This window comes from Vombatus ursinus, unplaced genomic scaffold (assembly GCF_900497805.2).
Source record: "Vombatus ursinus unplaced genomic scaffold, bare-nosed wombat genome assembly UNPS02009205.1, whole genome shotgun sequence".
In the NCBI taxonomy this organism is placed as follows: domain Eukaryota; kingdom Metazoa; phylum Chordata; class Mammalia; order Diprotodontia; family Vombatidae; genus Vombatus; species Vombatus ursinus.
The window spans coordinates 59,190,474-59,212,331 of NW_020948983.1; the positions used below are offsets into that span (position 1 = coordinate 59,190,474).

The window sequence follows — 21,858 nt, forward strand, 5'->3', positions numbered from 1 at the left end:
AAGAAAGAAAGAAAGAAAGAAAGAAAGAAAGAAAGAAAGAAAGAAAGGAAGGAAGGAAGGAAGGAAGGAAGGAAGGAAGGAAGAAAGAAAGAAAGGAAAAAAGAAAGAAAGGAAGATATGGTGTGGAACTATAGGCTTAGTTGTAGCAAGCAGAGTAAAGGTCAAATGCTTTATTCTTGTCATTCGTGGCCCTCTACACGTACTCTCCCTTTTCTAAACTTGTACAGTACTAACCCTCTGTCTGTAGTCTTCAAATGGAATTTATACACTGCTTTGTAGTGTTACCTGACTTTTTTACATATGCCATTGGCATATGAATCATGGAATTTAGAACTGGAGATTTCCTTAGAAATCATCTAGTGTAACCTTAATTCCCACATGAAGAAATCGAGGCCCAGGGAGGTAGTAAAGCATTTATTAAGCTTCTACTGTGTGCCAGCAGCTTGGTGGTACTGTGGATGGAGTGCCTGGCCCAGAGTCAGGAAAACTCGAGTTCAAATTCAGCCTCAGACATTTATTAGAGGTGTGACCCTGGGCAAGTCACTTCACCCTGTTTGCCTCAGTTTCCTCATTTGTAAAATGAGCTGGAGAAGGAAATGGTAAACCACTCTAGTATCTTTTGCCAAGAAGACCCCAAATGGGTCACAAAGAGTCTGACATGACTAAAATGACAAAACAACCACAAAATATGCCAGGCACTGTGCTATATACTTTACAAATATTATGTTATTTGATCCTCTCAACAACCCTGCAAGGAAGGTGCTATTATCCCCATTATACAGTTGAGGAAATTGAGTCAGACTAAGTGACTAACCTAGGGTCATAGAGCTGATAAGTCTGTGCAACTGAATTTGGACTCAAGTCTTCCTGACTCCTGGTCCACTGCTCGATCCACCAAGCCACCTAGTTAGGTAAATAACTTGCCCCAGGGCTAGATCAGTAGTAAGTAGCAGATCCAGTATTTGAATAATAATGATAATAATAATTGACATTAATAGAGCACTTTTAAGTTTTCTAAAGTATTTTACCTACATTATCTCATATGTTCCCGCACCAACCCTGCGAGATAGGTATAGCAGGTATCTTTATATCCATTTTACAGATGAGGAAACTGAGGTTCAGAGAGCTGCAGTTACTAGCTGGTCACAGAGCTAGTCAGTGTTGAAGGTGGGATTTAGCACTATCCATGGTTCCTTCCAAGTCTCATGACTCTAAATTCAGTGCTCTTTCCATGCCATGTCCCCCTGGCTGGACAATGCAATGGAAAAAACACAGAATTTGGAGTCAGAATATGAGGTTTCCCTTCTCTGTGCCTCAATTTCCTCATCTGTAAAATGAGAATAATAATGCATGTGCTCTCCACATCACTGGGTCTTGTAGAGCAGAGGACATAATGTGTATGCACAAAGATGACTTGTAAAACACCATATAAATGTGAATGATTATTAGGACCACACCATAATAGGATCACAGATTTAGAGCTGGGACCTTAGGAAACATCTAGCTCAATTCTCTCACTTTACAGGTGGGAAACTTAGGCATAGAGCAGTTCAAGTGACTTGACCTGATTCAAACCTAAAACAAAGTCTAGTGCCACTATTCCATAACTGGTTTCAGTGATTTATGTGTTAGAAAAACTCAAAGAAAGAAAAATTCCCTCTTTTCCTTGCCCCAAGGAGAACAGAGGAGCAAGGTGTTCTTGTTAAGCCCAAGCTTAGCCTCCTCCTGACAGCCTCTCCAGCTCAGCCAGCTGCACTAGGGGTGTGGAGCATGAGGCCTCTGCATCCCTGGGGTGCTAGGGGAAAGCATTCACAGGGAGAAAATGCCAGCCGAGCCCAGGCTTCTGCTGCACCCCTTGTTCCGTAGCCCAAGAGATACTGAATACTTTTCAGAAAACCATGCTGAGTTTTGGAGCTCCAACAAAGGGGTATTTAAAAAGTCATTTGAGGAGAAGAATGCAGTCGAGAATTTGCCTGCCAGTTTTAAGTTATGCCTTTTATACAAATATTCATCTCTTTTTTTCTCATGAAGGCTAGGAGAAGAGAGAAATAGAGGGAGAGAGAGAGAAAGGGAGAGAGGAAAATAGGCAGGGGGAGACAGGAGAAGGAAGAAGAAAGGGGGAGAGAGAAAGGGAGAGAGGAAAAGAGACAGGGGAGACAGGAAGAGGAAGAAAAAAGAGGGGAAGAGGAAGGAAGGGAGAGATAAGGGGGGGAAAGAAAGAGAGAAAGAGGGAGAAAGAGGGGAACAGAGAGTGGGGAAAGGGAGAAGAGAGAAAAAGAGGAAGGGGAGAGAAAGGGATGGAAGAAAGAATAAAAAAGAGAGGGGTGGAGGTGGAAAGGGTAGAGAAAAAACAAGAATAAAAGAGAGGCTAGAGTAGAGTGACCAGGTTTGCCTTTGAAGGACACCTCCTTCGTCCCTGAAGAGGCAGGCACACCACATGGACGTAGGCGTCCAGGCACAGTGGGCCACTAGAGCCTCTGAGAGCAAGGAGCACATGCCCTCTAAGATAACAGAGAAGTAGGCCTCGGGCCAGAAGGGAGAATCTTGCTTCCAGAGTGAGGGCAGCTGATAATCGTTTGTCAAGAGAGCTGAGCTCTGTCTGCATCAGACCCAGTGACCTCAGCTTCTGCCTTGTTTGCTGGGACTCTGAAGAGTGATCCCTGCTGTGGGGGAATGGCGCAGAAAAAGATCACTCCATTTAATTTAACAAGCCTTTATTGAGCCCATACTGTGTGGTGCTGGGCATCATGGAGGTAACAGGAGAGGGAGAATAATGGCACTTTATGGTTTACAGAGTGCTCGCCTCTGAACAGCCCCATGAGGCTGGCTAATGCTAGCTTTCTTATCATCCCCATTTTACAGGTAAGGAGGCTAGAGGTCAGAAGGGCACCCTGAGTCAGCAAATAAGTAAGGCAACGAGACAATAGGCATTTGGTAATCACCTACCAGTGCCAGGCACTGTGTTAAGCACTGGAGAGAAACAAAAAAAAAAAAAAAAAAAAAGAAGTTCCCACTCTCAAGGAGTTCACAGTCTAATGAGAGATGGGGGGATGACATGTACAAACTATATATATATATTGTTTATATATGATATATGACATCCATACATGTCATGCATCCAAAAATGCATACACACAACTACTGAGTACAAACTATATATATATATATATATATACACATATATATACACATACAAAACTATGCACAAACTGTGTATATATATATATATATACAAACAACTGATGTACAAATGATATATAATATATACACACAAAAAACTATGTACTAGCTATATAGATATATATAAAATTACTTTAAAATATGTATATATAAATAACGCAAAGCTATTAAGTACAAATAAAATATATATTCAACACTAATATGTACAAACTATATATATACATACACAAAACTACTATGCACAAACAAAATAGGTGTATATATATATATATAATAAACTACCATGTAAAAACAAGCTACATATATGTAAAGCAACTATGTACAAACTATATATGTGTAAAACTACTATATCCAAATAAAATACATATATACATAGAAAACTGCTATGTACAAATGATATATGCATACATATATACATATATAATACATATTACATATATATACATACATATTGTATATGTATATATACACATGCATATGTGTATATATTATTATATATTATATATAATTTGTACCTTGTATGTATATATGTATGTATGTGTATATACATGTGTATAATATATGTGTGTGTATGTGTATGTGTACATATAAATATATAAAAATAAATACATATATATAAAATAAATTGAGGACAATCTCAGAGGGAAGGCACTGAGATTAAGGAGGAGTGGGAAAGGCTTCTTGCAAAGACTGGAGGGAAGCTGGGGACACTGTCATCAGGAGGGAGCCAGGTTTCAGTGAGTGCAAGAAGATGGCAAAAGGAAAAGATTTAAGTTGAAAACTACTTTACCTTTGGAGAAGGTGTTCCAGAGAGCACAGTGAAAAGAATGGGTAGCTTTAGAGTCAGAGGTTGGGGGGGCAGTTCGAGTTGAGAGAGATGGGAATAAAGGAGTGGTCAGTGGGGGATGGAGAATTGGGTATGTCTTATTTCCCATTTATAAGAATGTAAGCCTCTTGAAGCTAGGTCTTGTGCCTGATTTTGTCCTTGTATCACCAATGCCCATCCCATTGCCTAATTCATGTGTTGGTTGAACTGGAATCATGGAATTGGGAGCTAGAAAGGGCTTTAGTGATTATCTGGTCCAACCCCTTCATTTATAAAGGGGGAAACTGAGGCCCATGGCCCTTAAGTGACTTTATCCATGGTCATCCAGTTTGTAAATGTTGGAGAACCCAGGTCATTGGACTCCTGGTCCAGGGATCTTTTCACCACATGGTGCTGATTCTTGAAGATTCTATCAATGAATGAAATTAATGGGAAATAAAAGTAAAACAAAACAAAACAAAACACTGGTTATTCATATGGCCCAGCAAAGAGAAAGAAGGTACTTGTTATGTGTAGGGAACCCTATGCTAGGCACCATGGAGAGTATTAAAACACATAGTTTTGGGGACAGCTAGGCGCAGTGGATAGAGCACCTGCCCTGGATTCAGGAGGACCTGAGTTCAAATCCGGCCTCAGACACATAACACTTACTGGCTGTGTGACCCTGGGCAAGTCACTTAACCCCCATTGCCCAACCAAAAAACAAAAACAAAAAACATATAGTTTTAGAGCAGCTAATTAGCACAGTAGAGAGGAATGGGTATCAGGAAGTCAGAAAAACCTGAGTTCAAATCTGGTCTCAGACACTTACTAGCTGTGTGACTCTGGGCAAGTCATTTAACCTCTGTCAGACTCAGTTTCCTCATCTGTAAAATGGGGATAATAATAGCACCTATCTCCCAGGGTTCTTATAAAGTCCAAATGATACAATATTTGAAAATTACTTTGTAAACCTTAGAGCACTGTAGAAATGCTAGCTGTTTTTATGGTTTCTTCCATTCTGAAGCTTAGGGCATGTAGTGAGAGGCATCATGAAAAGAGCCAGCTTCAAAGCTAGGTAGATCTGACTTCAAGTATATTATAGTAACTAGCATTTATCCACTCTCTTGAAAAGCACTTTACAAACATTATCTCATTTCATCCCCACAAGAACCCTGGAAGGTAGGTGTTATTATTATACCCATTTTACAGATGAGGAAACTGATGCAAACAAGTGAAATGACTTGCTTAGGGTCACTCAGCTAGTAAGGGTCTGAGGCTGGATTTGAACTCACACCTTCCAGACTCTGGATCTAGCACTCTATCCACCATGCTGCCTCCTTGTGTGACCATGGATGAGTTATAGCCATCTTGGGAGTGAGGAATTCAAGTTCAGAGTTGAGGAGTTTTGAAAGTCAAGCGGGTTGAGTTTCATTAACTGTGTCTCTAACCCTTGAACAGTGAAAATCCATGCTTGAAGGCCCTAAGGACCATTTCCTGCCTGTGTGCCAATTTTCAACTCCAATAGCACTCATTGAATCCCCTGACTTCAGACTAAGGATTGCTGACACTTGGGAAGTCCATTCGTTCAATCTTCTTTCAGCCGACCTTCAGCGATTCATTTCTTCCCCTGGGAATCAGTTATCTCATGTATGAAATGTGAAGGCTGCACTGGAAGACCTTGGAGATTCCTTTTGTCAGGGTTCTTAACCCAGGCTCTGTGAACTTGGTTTTACGGTTATTGTGATGACTGCATTTCAATACAACTGATTTCCTTTGGAATTTGATTTTTAAAATTTTATTGTTCTGAGAAAGGGCCCCATAGGTTTCATTAGACTGTTGAAGGGTTCCATATACAAAAAAAGTTTGGGTCCCCTGATTTAGGACTAGAAAGGGCTTTAGAGTATCCTGCCTGGCACTAATACTAATTAATAATTATATAATGCTAATTAATAACACTTATTAATAATTATTATAATGCTAATTAATAATTATTAATAATACTGGTTAATAATTATACTAATTATAATTAATACTAATTAATAATTATAAGGGTAATAATGATAAATAATAATAGCATTTATTTATTCCTTTTTGGTTTGCAAAATGCTTTACACATATCATCTCCATTAATTCTCATAATTTTGACTCCCCAATCGGTCCAAAGATGTGTTTGTTACGCCTGTTTTGCTACTCAATTGTATAGCTCAGATTGTGTTTCTTCACTTATTATTAATTACCCACCACACAACAATCCCCTGGGGTAGTTGCAACTATTAATATCCCCCATTTTGCAGATGAGAAAGCTGAGGTCTCTGAGAAGTTAAGTGATTTGTTCAGGGTCACACAAAGAGTAAATGTCTGAGGTAAGACTTGAACTCAGGTCTGCCTGGATCCTTATCTGCCCTAGGCTCACAGAATCTTTCCAGTTGGAAAGACCTCTGAGATCATCTGGTCCTATTTCCCATCGCCTGCAGGGTTCCTTTCTAGAGCATTCCTACCAGGCTATAAAAGCTGAGGTTCTTGAGGTGCCTTCACCTGACCCTCTCTCTTTGGGAAACTGATGGCTCCATAGCTTTCAATTTGACATTTCCCTGATATGAAAGACCTGGGTTATGCAACCAACGGACTGTGGTCGGCAACAGCCCCTGGAGATTGCTCTGAGTTCCTGTCCTCTTTCCTACCAGCCACGGTTAGAGGAGGGGTCGGGGCTGGGGGTTGTCACAGAGTGCTCACAGTTCACTCACTCCTTCATCTCTCTGGGACTTTTGCCTACGCACCTCCCTCCCACCGCAAACGATTTCCAGGGCCCTGAGGTATGTTTTACGGGGTTGACCTGCACGCTGGACAAAGAGGTCCACCTGTTCCAGTGGGAGCAGGAAGGGGAACCCGAGGGGCTTCCCAGCTCTCCTGGTGAGGGGCCTTGCAAGCTAGGGGAGGTGGGGGGGGGGAGTGGCAGCTACAGGTCAGCACGCCAAGGAAAGTCAGCCCGTGGCCATCTGTGGCCCGTGAGCCATATGGTGCTGAGCCCTCCTCTCCTGGATACAAAGACTGCTTGTCAGTTCGGTGAAGGGGGAAGATGTAAAAGGTCAGATAATTTATTTGCTGCTGCATAAACAAAGCAACCAGACGACTGAATTTTTCACTCTCTTGATCCAGAAGTCCTTTATGAAAGGATTTCAGCAGGGAATCATGGAACCACGGAATGGTGGCATTGCCTCAGACCTTAGAGGTCATCCTATCCAACTCCTCCAATATAGGAAACCAGGCCCAGAGGAGGCAAGTGATTCATTCAAAGTCATATAGCTAGTCCTTGGCTGAGTGAGAATAAGGGCATTAATTTCAGTAGACATTTATGGAATTCCTACCTGGCTGGGCACTGGTTTTTTGTTTGTTTGTTTGTTTTTTGTTTTTTAACCAAGCTTTTTATTTCATTGATGGAGGCAATGCCTGAAACCATTCTGCAACTTTGAGACTTGGAGGGTTTCTTGGGACACTGGGAGGTTGAGGGATTTTCGCAGGGTCACACCATCAGTTAATATCAAGAGCAGAATTTTAACCCAGTCCATCAACAAGCATTTTAATAAGTGCTTAGTCAGTGCCAGGCGCTCTGCTCAGGTCATCCTGAGTCTGAGGCTGGCTCTTCATTAAGGCTATGCTGCTTCTGAGTGCTGGAGAATAAAAAGCATATAAAACATTTTTAAAAATAATGGTGCGATAGGAAATATACTGGCTGTGGAGTCAAAGGACCAGAGTTCAAATCCTACCGCTCTGATGCTTGCTACCTGTGTGGCCTTGAGTAAATCACCTAACCTTTATGGGTCTCAGTTTTCTTATCTATAAAGTAAGGAGATTGCACTGGATTGGATGGCCTTTGAGTCCCCTTCCATCTTTAGATCTATGATCTGTCCTCAAGGAACTTACTTTCTCTTGGGAGGATGGAACTCATATACAAGATGAATATAGTATGAGGTAAATTAAAGATGGGGAGAGAGTACAAATGGGAGGTGGAAATCAGGGAAGGCTTCTCAGAGGAGGCGGCACCTGATCTGAGCCTTGAAGGAAAACAATGATTCTGAGAGGCCCACGTGATAAGAAAGCACATTCTAGGCATGGAGGATTGTGCAAATGAACTGACAAAAGAATTGCTGTTTGGAAAACAGCTAGTAGTCCAGTTTCACTTGAATGTAGAATTTGCAAAGGGGAGTAGTATGAAATAAGCAGGAAAGTTTAGTAGGTCAGAGTGTGGAATAATAATAGCTAACATTTATATGGCACCTACTATATGCTAAGCACTTTATAAATATTATCTCATTGGATCCTCACGATGTTGGGAGGTAGGTGCTATTAGGATCCCCATTTTACAGTTGAGGTTACCGACGCGAAGAGAAGTTAAGTGACTTGCCCAATGTCACGCAGCTAGTATCTGTGGCTACATTTGAATTCAGATCTGTCCAGCACTCTATCCTGCTGTACCACACAACTGCCTTAAATGCCAAGCTGAAGCATTTGTATCTTATCTCAGAGGCAATGCAGAGCCAGCAAGGGATTTTGAGCAAGGGAGTGACATGATGAATAGGGAAGTCTATGAACTCACTATAGGGGTTGGAGAGTATTGGAACCAGGTTTGGAGCATTTTCATTTGGAAGTGACCAGGCAATGAAAGATGGACCCAGGGTCAATTCATTAGAACCTGATGCAAATAACAATAACAACAGTAATAATAATAATAATAATAATGATAACAGACGCTTACATAGTGCTAATTCAAGGTTTGTGAGGTGCTTACATACATCCTTTCATTAGATCATCACAATAGCCCTAGTAGGTAGGCTCTGTAGATCTTATTATACCTATTTTACAAAGGAGGAAACTTGAGGCTCAGAGCAGTTAAAGCATTTTATCCATCCATTTGTCAACTATAAATTTTAGTGGCTGAATTCAAAACAAGGTCCCATCTGATTTTTCAAAAAATTATTTTTAGTTATTTCATTAAATATTTCCCAATTGCATGTAAATTTCTTAACAATTATTTTTAAAAATTTTGAGTTCCAAATTCTCTCCCTCCTCCCTCCCACCTCTCCCGCTTCCTTGAGGAGGCAAACACTTTGATTTTGATCATATATGTTAGGTCATGCCAAACATATTTCCATATTAGCCATGTTGCAAAAGAAAACCATAAAAATAAAGTTAAAAAGTAGGCTTCATTCTCCACTCATAATTCATCACATCTCTCTCTGGAGGTGGATAGCATTTTTCATCATGGGTTCCTTTGGAATTGTCTTGGAGCATTGTCTTGATCAGGGTAGCTAAGTCTTTCACGGTTAATCATCCTTATGATATTGCTGTTAACTGTGTACAGTGTTCTGGTTCCACTCACTTCACTTTGCATCAGTTTATCTAAGTCTTTCCAGGTTTATCTGAAAACATCCTGCTCATCATTTCTTATAACACAATAGTATTCTATTATAATCATATACCACAACTTGTTCAGCTGTTCTCCAATTGATGGGCATCTTTTCAATGTCCAATTCTTTGCCACCACAAAAAGATCTACTATAAATATTTTTGTACAAATAGGTCCTTTCCCCTTTTCTTTTATCTCTCTGGGATGCTGACCTAGTAGTAATATTTCTGGGTTGAAGAATATGCACAGTTTTATAACCCTTTGGGCATAGTTCCAAATTGTTCTACAAAATGATTGGTCTAGTTCACAACTCCCCTAACAATGCATTAGTGTCCTAATTTTTTCCTATCCCCTCTAGCATTTGTTGTTTTCCTTTTCTGTCATGTTAGCCAATTTGAAAGATGTGAGGTGGTATCTCAAAGTTGCTTTAATTTGCATTTCTTTAATCAGTGATGATTTAGAGCATTTTTCCTGTGACTATTGGTAGCTTTGGTTTCTTTTTCTGAAAACTGCCTGTTCATATTCTTTGACCATTTATCAACTGGGGAATGGCTCTTGTTTTTTATATATTTGGCTCAGCTCCCTATATATTTGAAAAATGAGGCCTTTATCAGATAAACTTGCAAACTCCCCCCCCCATTTCTTGTTTTCTTTCTGCTTTTGGCTGCATTAATTTAGTTTGTGCAAAAGCTTTTTAATTTCATGTAATCAAGATTATCTATTTTACTTTCCTTAATTTCTATCTTCTGTTTAGTCATAAGCTGTCCCCTAATCCATAGATCTGACAGGTACCTTTTTCCATGCTCCCTTAGTTTACTTATGATATCACCCTTTATGTCTAAATCATTTATCCATTTTGATTTTATCTTGGTATTCAGTGTGAGATGTTGGTCTATGCCTAGTTTCTGTCAGATTGCTTTCTAGTTTTCCCAGAAATTTCTGTCAAATGTTCAGTTCTTACCCCAAAAGCCTGGATCTTTGGGTTTATCAAACACTAGATTACTATAGTTTTTTTTTTTATTATTGTGTATTGTGTACCTAATTTATTCCACTGATCCACCACTCTATTTCTTAGGCAGTACCAGATTGTTTTGATGATTACTCCTTTGTAATATAGTTTGAAATCTAAAACTGCTAGGCTGCCTTCCTTAATATTCTTTTTCATTGATTCTCTTAATATTCTTGACCTTTTGTTCCTTTTTTTAAAAATTAATTTATTTTGATTTATCAACAATCACTTCCATATGCTTTTGAGTTAAAAATTTTTCTCCCCCTCCCTCCCCACCACCCTCTCCAAGACGGTGCACAAGACCTTTTGTTCTTCCAGATGAATTTTGTTACTATTTTTTCTAGCTCTATAAAATAATTCTTTCATAGCATGATTGGCATGACATGGAATAAGTAAGTTAATTTAGGTAGGATTGTCATTTTTATTATATTGACTTGGCCTACCCTCAAGCAATTAATATTTCTACAGTTGTTTAGATCTGTGTTTATTTGTGTAAAATGTGTTTTGTAATTGTGTTTATATAATCCCTGGTTTGTCTTAGCAGGTAGACTCCCAAGTATTTTATATTGTCTGTAGTTATTTTAAATGGAATTTCCCTTTGCATCTCTTCCTGCTGGATTTTGTTAGTAGTATACAGAAATTCTGATCATTTATGTGGGTTTATTTTATAGCCTGCAATTTTGCTTAAGTTGTTAATTATTTCAACTAGTTTTTTAATTGATTCTCTAGGGATCTTTAAGTATAGCATCACATCATCTGCAAAGACTGTTAGTTTTGTTTCCTTATTGCCTATTTTTATTCTTCCATTTCTTTCACTTGTCTTTTTGTTTAACCAGTATTTTTAGTACAACATTGAATAATAGCAATGATAATGGACATCCTAGCTTCACTTCTGATCTTATTGGGAAGGCTTTAGGTTTATCCTGGAAACAGATAATGCTTGCTCTTGGTTTTAAATAGATACTACTTATCATTTTAAGAAAGATTCCATTGATTCCTATGTTTTCTAGTGTTTTTAATAGGCATAGGTGTTGTCTCTTGTCAAAGGTGTTTTCTGCATGTATTGATAAGATTTTTGTCAGTGTTATTGATATGGTCAATTATGCTGATAGTTTTCCTAATATTGAACCAGTCCTACATTCCTGGCTTAAATCCCTCCTGGTCATAGTATATGATCTTTGTGGTATTGCTGCAAGCTCCTTGCTAGTATTTTATTTAAAGATTTTGCATCGATATTCATTTTTTAAAAATTGATGTATAGTTTTTTTTTTCTCTGTTTTTGCTCTCCCTGGTTTAGGTATTGCGTAAGAATTGGGTAAGACTCCTTCTTTACCTATTTTTTCAAAGAGTTTGTTGGAATTAATTTTTCCTCAAATGTTTCATAGAATTCACTTGTGAATCTGTTTCATTCTGGGGATTTTTTCTTATGGAGTTCATTGATGGCTTGTTGAATATTCTTTTTTTTCTAAGATAGAGTTATTTAAGTATTCTATTTCCTCTTCTGTTAATCAGAGCAGTTTGTATTTTTGTAAATATTCATCCATTTCACTTAGATTGTCAGTTTTACTGGCATATAATTGAGTGAAACAACTCTTAATAAGTGCTGGGATTTCATCTTCATTGGTGGTGAATTCACCATTTTCATTTTTGATACTAGTAATTTGGCTTTCTTCTTTTTCTAAAATTAAATTAACCAATTGTTTATCTATTTTTTAAAATAAAACCAGCTTCTCATTTTATTTATTAGTTTAATTTTTTCTTCCAATTTTATTAATCTCTCCTTTCATTTTCAGGATTTCCATTTTGGTGTTTAATTGGGGGTTATTAATTTCTTCTTTTTCTGTTTCTTTTTTTAGTTGCATACCCAATTCGCTGATTTGCTCTTTCTCTCTATTACTGAGATATGCAATTAGAGATATACATTTTCCCCTAAGTACTGCTTTGGCTTCATCCCATAAACTTTGGAATTTTGTCTCATTATTGTCATTCTCTTTTATGAAATTATTGATTGTTTCTATGATATGTTCTTTGACCCACTCATTCTTTAGGATTAGATTATTTAATTTCCAATTAGCTTTTAATCTATGTTTCCATGGACCTTTATAAAAAGTAATTTTTATTGCATTATGATCTGAAAAGAATGTATTTAATATTTCTGCTTTCCTGTATTTGGTCATCAGCTTTTTATGCTCTACTACATGGTCAATTTTTGTGAAGATGCCATATAGAGCTGAGAAAAATGTATATTCCTTTCTATTCCCATTCAGTTTTTCCAGATGTCTATCATATCTAACTTTTCTAAGATTTTATTCATCTCATTGTTTTCTTTCTGATTTATTTTATGGTTAGTTTTATCTAGCTCTGAGAGAGGAAGGTTGAGGTCCCCCACTGTATAGTTGTATTGCCTATTTCCTCCTGTAATTCATTTAACTTTTCCTTTAAGAATTTGGATGCTATGCCATTTGGTGTGTGTATGTTTACTACTGATATTATGTCATTGTCTATGGGACCTTTTAGCATAATAAAAATTTTCTGCTTGTATCTTTTAATTAAGTCTTTTTTTGCTTTTGTTTTGTCTGAGATCATGATTGCTACCCCTACCTTTTTTACTTCAGCTGAAGCATAATAGCTTCTACTCTAGTCCCTTATTTAAGGTACATGTATGTCTTCCTGTTTCAGGTGTGTTTGTTGTAGCAATATATTGTTAGGTTCTGGTTTCTAATCCATTCTGCTGTCCACTTCTGTTTTATAGGTGAGTTCATTTCATTCACGTTCATAGTTATGATTACTAACTATGTATTTCTCTCCATCCTATTTTCTTCTGTTTATCCTTCTCTCTCTCTCTCTTTTTATCCTGTCCCTCTTCTAAAATTTGTTGCCTTCCCTTCTATCACCCCCTACCCCTGTCACCCATTCTTTTCTCCTCTGACTTCCATATTGGATAAGATAGATTTGTACTACCAATTGAGTATGTATATATATATGTATATGTATATATATGTATATATATATATATATACACACACACTTTTTTCTCTTTTTGAACCAATTTAGATGTAAGTTTCAAGCATTGCCTGCCTCTACCCCACCATTTTTCAATTCTACCATAAAAGCTCTTCTTTGTGTGCCTCTTTTATGTGAGATGATTTCTCCCAATCTACCTCTTCCTTACCCTTTCTCCCAAGGCATTCCTCTTTCTCACCTATCCATTTTTTTTACTTCATCCCAATATAATTAACTCACTCCCACACCCTTTTTCTGTATAGAATCCCTCTAAGTACCCCAATAGTGATAAAGTTCTTAGAAGATATTTGTATCCTCTTCCTTATATAGAATAGCACACAGTTTAACCTTATTGAGTCCCTTCAGATCTCTCATGTTTACCTTTTTATGCTTTTCTTGATTCTTGTATTTGAAAGTCAAATTTTCTGTTCAGCTCTGGTCTTTTCATTAAGAACACTTGAAAATCTTCTCTTTAATTAAATATCTATTTTTTCCCCTTGAAGGATTATGCTCAGTTTTGCTGGTTAGATTATTCTTAGTTGTAATCCCAGATCTTTTACCTTCTAGTATATCATATTCCAAATCCTCCACTCCTTTAATATGGTAGTTACTAAATCTTATATTATCCTGACTATGACTATTTAAATGGCTTCTTTCTGGCTACTTGAAGTATTTTCTCTTTCACTCAGTTTTTCACTTTGGGATCTTCTTCAAGTGGTTATTGGTGGATTCTTTTGATTTTTATTTCACTTTTTGGTTCAAGGACTGTGGGGTAGTTTTTCCTGGTAATTTCTTGAAATATGATGTGTAGGGTCTTTCTTTGATCATGACTTTCAGGTAATCTAATAATTCTTAAATAATCTCTCTTTGATCAATTTTCCAGGTCAATTGTCTTTTACAATGAGATATTTCACATTTTCTTCCATTTTTTTCATTCTTTTGACTTTGTTTGATTGTTTCTTGTTGTCTCACGGAGTCATTAGCTTCCACTTGCCCAATTCTAATTTTTAAGTAATTATTTTCTTCAGTAAACTTTTGTACCTCTTTTTCTATTTGGCCAATTCTGTTTTTTTAAGGTGTAATTTTCTTCAGTATTTTTGTACATGAATCTTTTGTTGTTTTTCAGTCACGTCCAACTCTCTGTGACCCCTTTTGGGGTTTTCTTGGTAAAAATACTGGAGTGGTTTACCATTTTCTTCTCTAGCTCATTTTACAGATGAGGAAACTGAGGCAAAATTAGGTGACTTACCAAGGGTCATACAGTTAGTGTCTGAGCTCAGATTTGAAGTCAGGAAGATGAGTCTTCCTGACTTCAGGCCCGGCGCTCTACCTACTGCACTCTATCCTCTTTTTACCAAGCTGTTAATTGTCTTTTCAAAAAAAATTTCTTTTTTGGGTTGGGACTAGATGACCTCTAATGTACCTTCCAACTCTAAGTCTATGATTTTATGAATAATCCTCTCCCTTCTTTTGTGATCTCCTCTGCTTTGTTGTAGCTATCGTGTTAATATCTGGGCAGCTAGGTAGCACAGTGGATAGAGTGCCAGGCCTAGAATCACAAAGACCTGAGTTCAAATTTGACTTTAGACACTTACGAGCTGTGTTACCCTGGGCAAGTCACTTAACCCTGTGTGACTCAGTTTCCTCATCTGTTAAATGATCTGGAAAAGGAAATGGCAAACCACTCTAGTATCTTTGCCAAGAAAACCCCAAATGGGGTCACGAAGAGTTGGGCATGACTAAAAAAACAACTGAACAACAACGTCATTGTTCTACGGTGTACAGCTGGGCCATGAAAGTCCAGAAAAAAAAAAAGTTTGAGCTTTGTCCCTAGGTTCCATTGCAGTGAAGCACAAGGATGTTCCATTTCCATTCAAGGATACTTAGTCTCATGCAAGAAATGAAGTCAGACATGACCCTTAACTACCTTTGAAATGCATGCTGTTTGCTATATAGTTTGACAAAATACGAATGACTCAGTGCAATTGATCCACACAACTAAGAAAACAGCCCTCAGTTGGTAGAATGGTAAGTTTGCTTTCCCATGAGGGTTGATCTGATTGAAACAAATTTGGGATGGCTAGGTGGAACAGTGGAGAGAGTGTTGAACTTGGAGGCACGAAGACTTGAGTTCTAATCCCTGCCTTAGACTCTTTTTAGCTGTGTGACCTCAGTTGAGTCATTTAACCTTTCCCATACACAGTTGCCTCATCTATAAAATGGGGATAATAATAGTGCCTAGCTCACAAGGTTGTTGTGAAGATCAAATGAGATTATGTGTGTATAGAACTTTGTAACCTATCACCATTATTTTTAAGCGCTCCATGTAACAAACCCCGCTGGGTCACACATCACAGCTAGTGCACTGCAGCCTTATCAGCCGCATTGCTAAGTGGGTTAGGGAACCTCACGGCAGCTCCCCAAGTACGGAGACCGTGTCTCACCTTCAGACTGCCTCAGAGCAAGAGCTGTGATTTTTCCTTAAGCTGGGAACTCCCTAAAGGTATGCACTGTGCCTTCCTTCCATTAGACTAGTAAGGCCCTGAGGATGGGCACGTGTCTCCTCCTTCCTGTATCTCCCTTTCCAGGTCCAGACTGTGGCATCATGCACAAGATGTTGAATACCAGGCAGCTCTCGCTGTGACTTTTCTTGCTCAGGAAAGCACAGTTCTGATCATATCACTCTCCTTCCAAACAATCTCCTACAGCTCCACCCTTCATACCTCTGTGCTCTTCCCCATACCTGTAATGACTTGTCTTCATCTCTCAGAATCACAGGACTATATATCTAGGGCAGGAAAGAACCTTGGAGGCCATCTAGTACAACCCCATCATTTTACAGATTCATTCGTTATCTTCTCTCCTCCCAACACACCTCTCTTTCAAATTTCCCCGTTTCTATTGGGGCTATTCGCATCCTTTCTGTATCCTAGGTTTGTAGCCTCAGAATTATCCTTGACTTCACACAGTTTCTTACTCAGTTTTTCCAGCCATTTGCCAAAACTTGCCATTTCTACCTCCCCAACATCTCTCACGACCAGTCTCTTCTATCTACTTGAAATAGCTACTGCCGTAATTCAAGCCCTTCTCCAAAAACTCCAGGGAATCCCTATTGCCTCTAGGATCAAATAAAAAATTTCTCTGGTATTTAGTTCTCACAATCTGCCCCATCCTACCTTTCCAGCCTTATTACACGTTACTTCCCTTTACACATGTTAAGGTGGAGCCAAAGTGTCTTCACTGCTCCCATACACAGTGCTCTACCTCCCAATTCAGTGCCTATGTAGTGACTGTACCTCCCTCTCTCCCCCCCATGCTTGGAAGGTGCTTCCTTCTCACCTCCACCCAAGGGGCCATTCTCTGCTTTATTTCTTACCTAGCCTTAATGGGTGTTGCCTCGCCAGTCAGACTGAGACCTGATAAAGACCTTAGCCAGTCAAACTGAGACCTGATAAAGATAGAGCTTAACTTAAAAAGGCAAGGTCTCCCACTGCATCCTGGGCCACCTCCAGTCGTCCTGATCCCTATCTTGCCACTGACCCAAATGGCTCTGGAGGAGAAAGTGGGCTGGTGACTTTGTACAGCCCCCCCTCACTCAAATCCAAATTCACTTGCAAGTCATGGCATCACCTCCCCGATGTCATGGTCCTCTGTGAGAACAAAGGACAAGCAACAACTTAGAATTTCTAGATTTCCTTCAAGGTCTAGCTCAAGTTCCATTTCATCCATGGAATGTTTCCTGACTCCTTCAGCTAGAAGTGATCACTCTCTCCCTCTGAATTCACACAGCCCTCTTCCTGTTGGCACTGAGAATATTCTGCCCTGTGTTGGGCTCATTTGTATCTTTGCCTTAGCTTCAGTACTGGGCTACAAATTTCTTCAATGGAGGGGCCTCATTTATCTTTGTATCCCCAGAATCCATCATAGCTCCCTGGAAACAGTAGGTGCACAGTAAGTATATGCCAAATGAAGGAAGGCAGCCTGGTGGGACTGATGCCATACATGGCTTTCCCCTTTCCCCCACAGATGTCCTGGCGCCCGCAATACCGAAGTTCGAAGTTCCGGAATGTCTACGGGAAGGTGGCCAACCGAGAGCACTGCTTTGACGGGATCCCCATCACTAAGAATGTGCACGACAACCACTTCTGCGCTGTCAACGCCAGGTTCCTTGCCATAGTTACAGAGAGCGCAGGAGGTGGATCCTTTCTTGTAATCCCCCTGGAGCAGGTATGATATGTTTGCCTCCTTTCCTGAAATGCAGATCAAACTTCAAAAGTAGCCAGGGCCTCTGTGACATCTAGAAGGAATCCTGCCGGGAATTTCGAATCCAGCCTCCTCTCCATTAGCCTGAGGCTGCTAATCTAGTTTGTGGAGAGTCCAGCTTCTTATCTTTTACTTCTCCCTTTTCTTCCCTACCTAGAAGGAGACAAGACTTACCAACTATTTCCCTTTGAGGCTCTGCATGTAGGGATTACATTTTTTGGCATGTTAAGTTGGAGGGAGGAAGCAATAGTTGCCTTAGATTCGATGGATTCAGTGTGGTATAGTGGTAGGAGCAGTGACTTTGGAGTCAGAGGGCTTGGGTTTGAATCCTGGCTTTGCCACTTCCTGTCTGTATGACCTTGGGTTTTCCATTTCTGGGCCTCAGATTGTAAGAGAAAAGGACAAATTAGATGATCTCTAAAGCCTCTTTTCTTTCTGAATCCTGTTATTGAATGTTTGTGTCATACTGTCAAAATTACATGATAACAGGCCTGATTTCTATTAATATCGATAAAGTATTTTTTTCAGGGCAGCTTTGTGGTACAGTAGATAGCATGCTGGACCTAGAGTTTTTTTGTTTTTTTTAGGCAATTGGGCTTAAGTGACTTGCCCAGGGTCACACAGCTAGTAAGTGTCAAGTGTTTGGTCTGAGGCCACATTTGAACTCAGGTCCTCCTGACTTCAGGGCCAGTGCTCCATCCACTGTGCCACCTAGCTGCCCCCATGCTGGGCCTAGAGTCAGAAAGACTCATCTTCCTGGGTTCAAATCTGGCCTTAGATACTTACTAGCTGTGTGATCCTGGGCAAGTCACTTAACCCCACTTGCCTCAACTTCTTCATCTGTAAAATGAACTGGAGAAGGAAATGACAAATCACTCTAGTCTTTTGTCAAGAAAACCCCAAATGGAGTCGTGAAGAGTTGGACACAGCTTAACAACAATAACAAAAAATATTTTTTTCAGGGAATATGCTTTGTAATAGGGCACATGTGTGAATGTGTATGGGGGAGTGGTTTTGTTGGGAAATATCTGCTATGTTAAAACAGAATTATCCATTTTTAAACTTAAAAATATGATTTTTTTTTTAAGTCATGATTTGGAGTCAGAAGACCCAGATTTTGTCAGCAACTTGCTGGGTCACTATGAGAAAGTCATTTAACCTATCTGGGCCTTAGTTTCCTTATTCAAAAAGTGAGGAAGTTGTACTATATGATTTTTGGGATCTTTTCTAGCTCTAAAGAATTTGTTTTCTGACTTCTAAGTGTTCCTATTAGGAAGGGAGCAGGGGACAGATTACAACAGATACCTGCAGAAAAAAAATGGTAATGCCTTAATGCAACATTTGAAATCTTCATCTAAGAAGACTTCCAGATATTATTTTCCATCTTTGCTCCCTTAGCCCCTTGCTATATAATTCTCCCTCTCCCCCCTACAGCCACCCTTGCGTGACTTTGGCAAATTAAATCTGCAAAGCCTAGATCATAAAAATTTTAAACTCCCAGCCACTCAGCAGACTTTCAAGAGACACGTGGGAATCGTGAGAGTCCTGTTAAGTGCTATCTGTCAGTCTCACTTGTTTATGGTTGAATTCTCTTCTCCCCGCTGACTCATTCCCACTCCTACCCTCCACTGAGTCTTTAGGAGTTTTACATGGAAGTCTTCCTTCCTGAAGTTTTCTGCATCAGCTTTTGGTAGAGGATGGGTTTTGGGAGGCCTTGCTGTTTGGGAAATAAATACTAGGAGAGGGCTTGGACCAGATCATCTTTCCCATTCAGGCTGGCAGAAGAAACCACATCATGGCACATGTTACTGCAATGAGTGGAGATTGGGAAGGAACTGGGAACCCTTGTGCTTGACAGATGTGAGCAGCGTTAACTTGTCTCCCTTCTGGTGCTTTGATAGGGATTTTGAGAAGAATTCTTCCTTCCACCCCACCTTGGGACCTGGACATTCCTAGAATCTAGTCCTGAGTAGAGATAAGCTTCTATGTCTGGATTGGCTAGCCCATGGCAATAGGCTATTTTTCAGTGCTGTGGGCCAGTCCCCATATTTCTATTGCCTGTCCTCTCTTACTTGTAAGATAGATATTGGCTCGCCAGCCCACACTCTACCACCATTCCCAAACCTTCCAGCAAACCAGAGCTGGCCTTAGAGCCTTGGTCCTTAACTGTAGAAAGGTTATCCAGCCCTTTATTTGCATTTCACAGGAGAGAGAGAGAGAGAGAGAGATCTATACACACATATCGTGCACACACACATATACAAACATATATATGTATATGTAAGTATACATACATATACATATACATACACATATACACATAGATACATATACATACACATATACACATACATACGTGTGTGTGTGTGTGTGTGTGTGTATTTCCTTTTGCACTGTAGCCACATCTGGAAAATTGGACGTTTTTTATAAATGCAGTTTCATATCTTTCTTGCAACTTGGTGAAACATGATTAATATTCCAATCTTTGTAAGTAACAGGTTTGACTTTGGTAATATCTCATTTACCTTTTGTACAGGTGTATTTTCTGTAACAAATGAAAGTACTGATTATGTATGAGGCCCTGTACTAAGCACTGGGGTTATGCATCTAAGTAATACAGTCCTTGCTCATAAGGGGATTACATTCTAATAGCAAAGACAACACATATTTGGAAAGTACCAGAGGGAGGGGTTCTGTCAACATGACATGGAGCTATGGAATGGAGACTGCAGGAAAATTTTATGGTGGACCTGAGTCAGAGAAAGAAAAGTCAAAAGTTTCCCAGTTAGAGCCCAGGTTCCCAAGGGTGAGATGATCAGTTCTGGTGGGAGGAGTACAGGTGGCCTGGCGTGGAAATGGCTAGGAAATAGAGTCATGGGTCAGGGTCAGGACCAAATAAGATGAGCTTGCCCCTTAAGGACAAAAATTCTGATTATTTTAGCCATTTTAGTTAGAAATGCATTACTCATTTTCCTGTTTTGTTTTTAGAAAATATTGATCATAATTTAACTTCTTTCTGATGACAGAGGTTCATCATTATGCGTATCAATTATTGAAGTGTGATAGCACATAGCACACAAAGGTATTGAGGTTTTGCCCCTATCCTGAATGGCCAGAGTCCTCCATGCTGAAGAACTTACTAGAAAGTAGATCAAAAAGCCAATCTTCTTTGTATGGTTCTCCTGTCAGCTCTCTAATTTTGATGCATTCTGTTGCTATAATCTGTCAACATTTCTCAGTATTATCAGGATATCTTCTTGCTGCCTTATTTTATACACAGTTGACTGGGCAAGGATCTGAGGAGGCTGACAACTCTTCTAAGAATAAAGTATATGGACTTTGATGGCTCTTTGCCCGATGAAGGCCATTCTCACTTATTTCCAGCATTATAGCTTTGCTACGAGAAGTTGAGGTTACCAAGAAGTCAGATCTCCAGATAAATGAAGTCTCACTGTAATGGTCAAATAATTAAAGACTCTTCTTGATTATGTTAAAAGTAAAGTGAAAAAAGGAAATATTCAAAATCAGTTCCAGAATGGGTTCCTTCTCCTACCTTTTCTTCCCTCTCCAAGCCTGAGGATGACATGGCCCATGGGTTGAAGGAGGAAATACTTGGAGTGGACTTTTTTTTTCCTGTGGATATTTTGCCAGGAGAGAGAACATCAGTATTTTGGAGCCCTGGGACATCTTGCTCCTTGATCTACCCTCCAAAGAATGGGTTTAGCCTGCTTTGTGGCAGAGAGTGTGTTGAATCCCTTCAAATTCGCCGCCCTTTGGAATTAGGATTTGTGTTTTTAAATTCTCCCAGGGTGGGAAAGATAAACAAAATAAAAACAGAACAACCTTCCACATCCAAGGCAAGGGCAGTGGTGACATTGGTGGTACAGTGAGACTTAGAGTAATGGGCACCAGGTCTCTCTTCCCTGTTGTTGCTATATAGGCCATTGTTAAGTCAACCTGGGTTTGGATTTCCACTTAAAATTCAGACCAGAGCTCCCGACATTAGACCCTAACTCTCTCATTTCTGGAGTGGAATGTTAAACTGCAGATGTGAGGAACTGTAGTCAGCATTCTAATTGCTTGGCACAGCTGGAAGGACCTTATGAATATTCCAAAAACAAGGTACTTTCTCCAAGTGGCCTGATTAACACTTGGCCTTTCAGTGCTGCCTGCCCTCCCCCTCCACCCCTT

General features: G+C 39.5%; 1 protein-coding gene across 6 annotated transcripts in view; it reads left to right on the top strand.

The window, feature by feature from the left end:
- Positions 1 to 21,858, top strand: part of CORO2B (coronin 2B) — a 235,057-nt gene that overhangs the window by 112,715 nt on the left and 100,484 nt on the right. For all 6 annotated transcript variants that reach the window (XM_027852095.1, XM_027852100.1, XM_027852096.1 and 3 more), the window contains one exon: positions 17,431 to 17,631. In XM_027852095.1, coding sequence (XP_027707896.1) covers positions 17,431 to 17,631 — 201 coding nt within the window. The remainder of the gene's footprint in view (positions 1 to 17,430; positions 17,632 to 21,858) is intronic.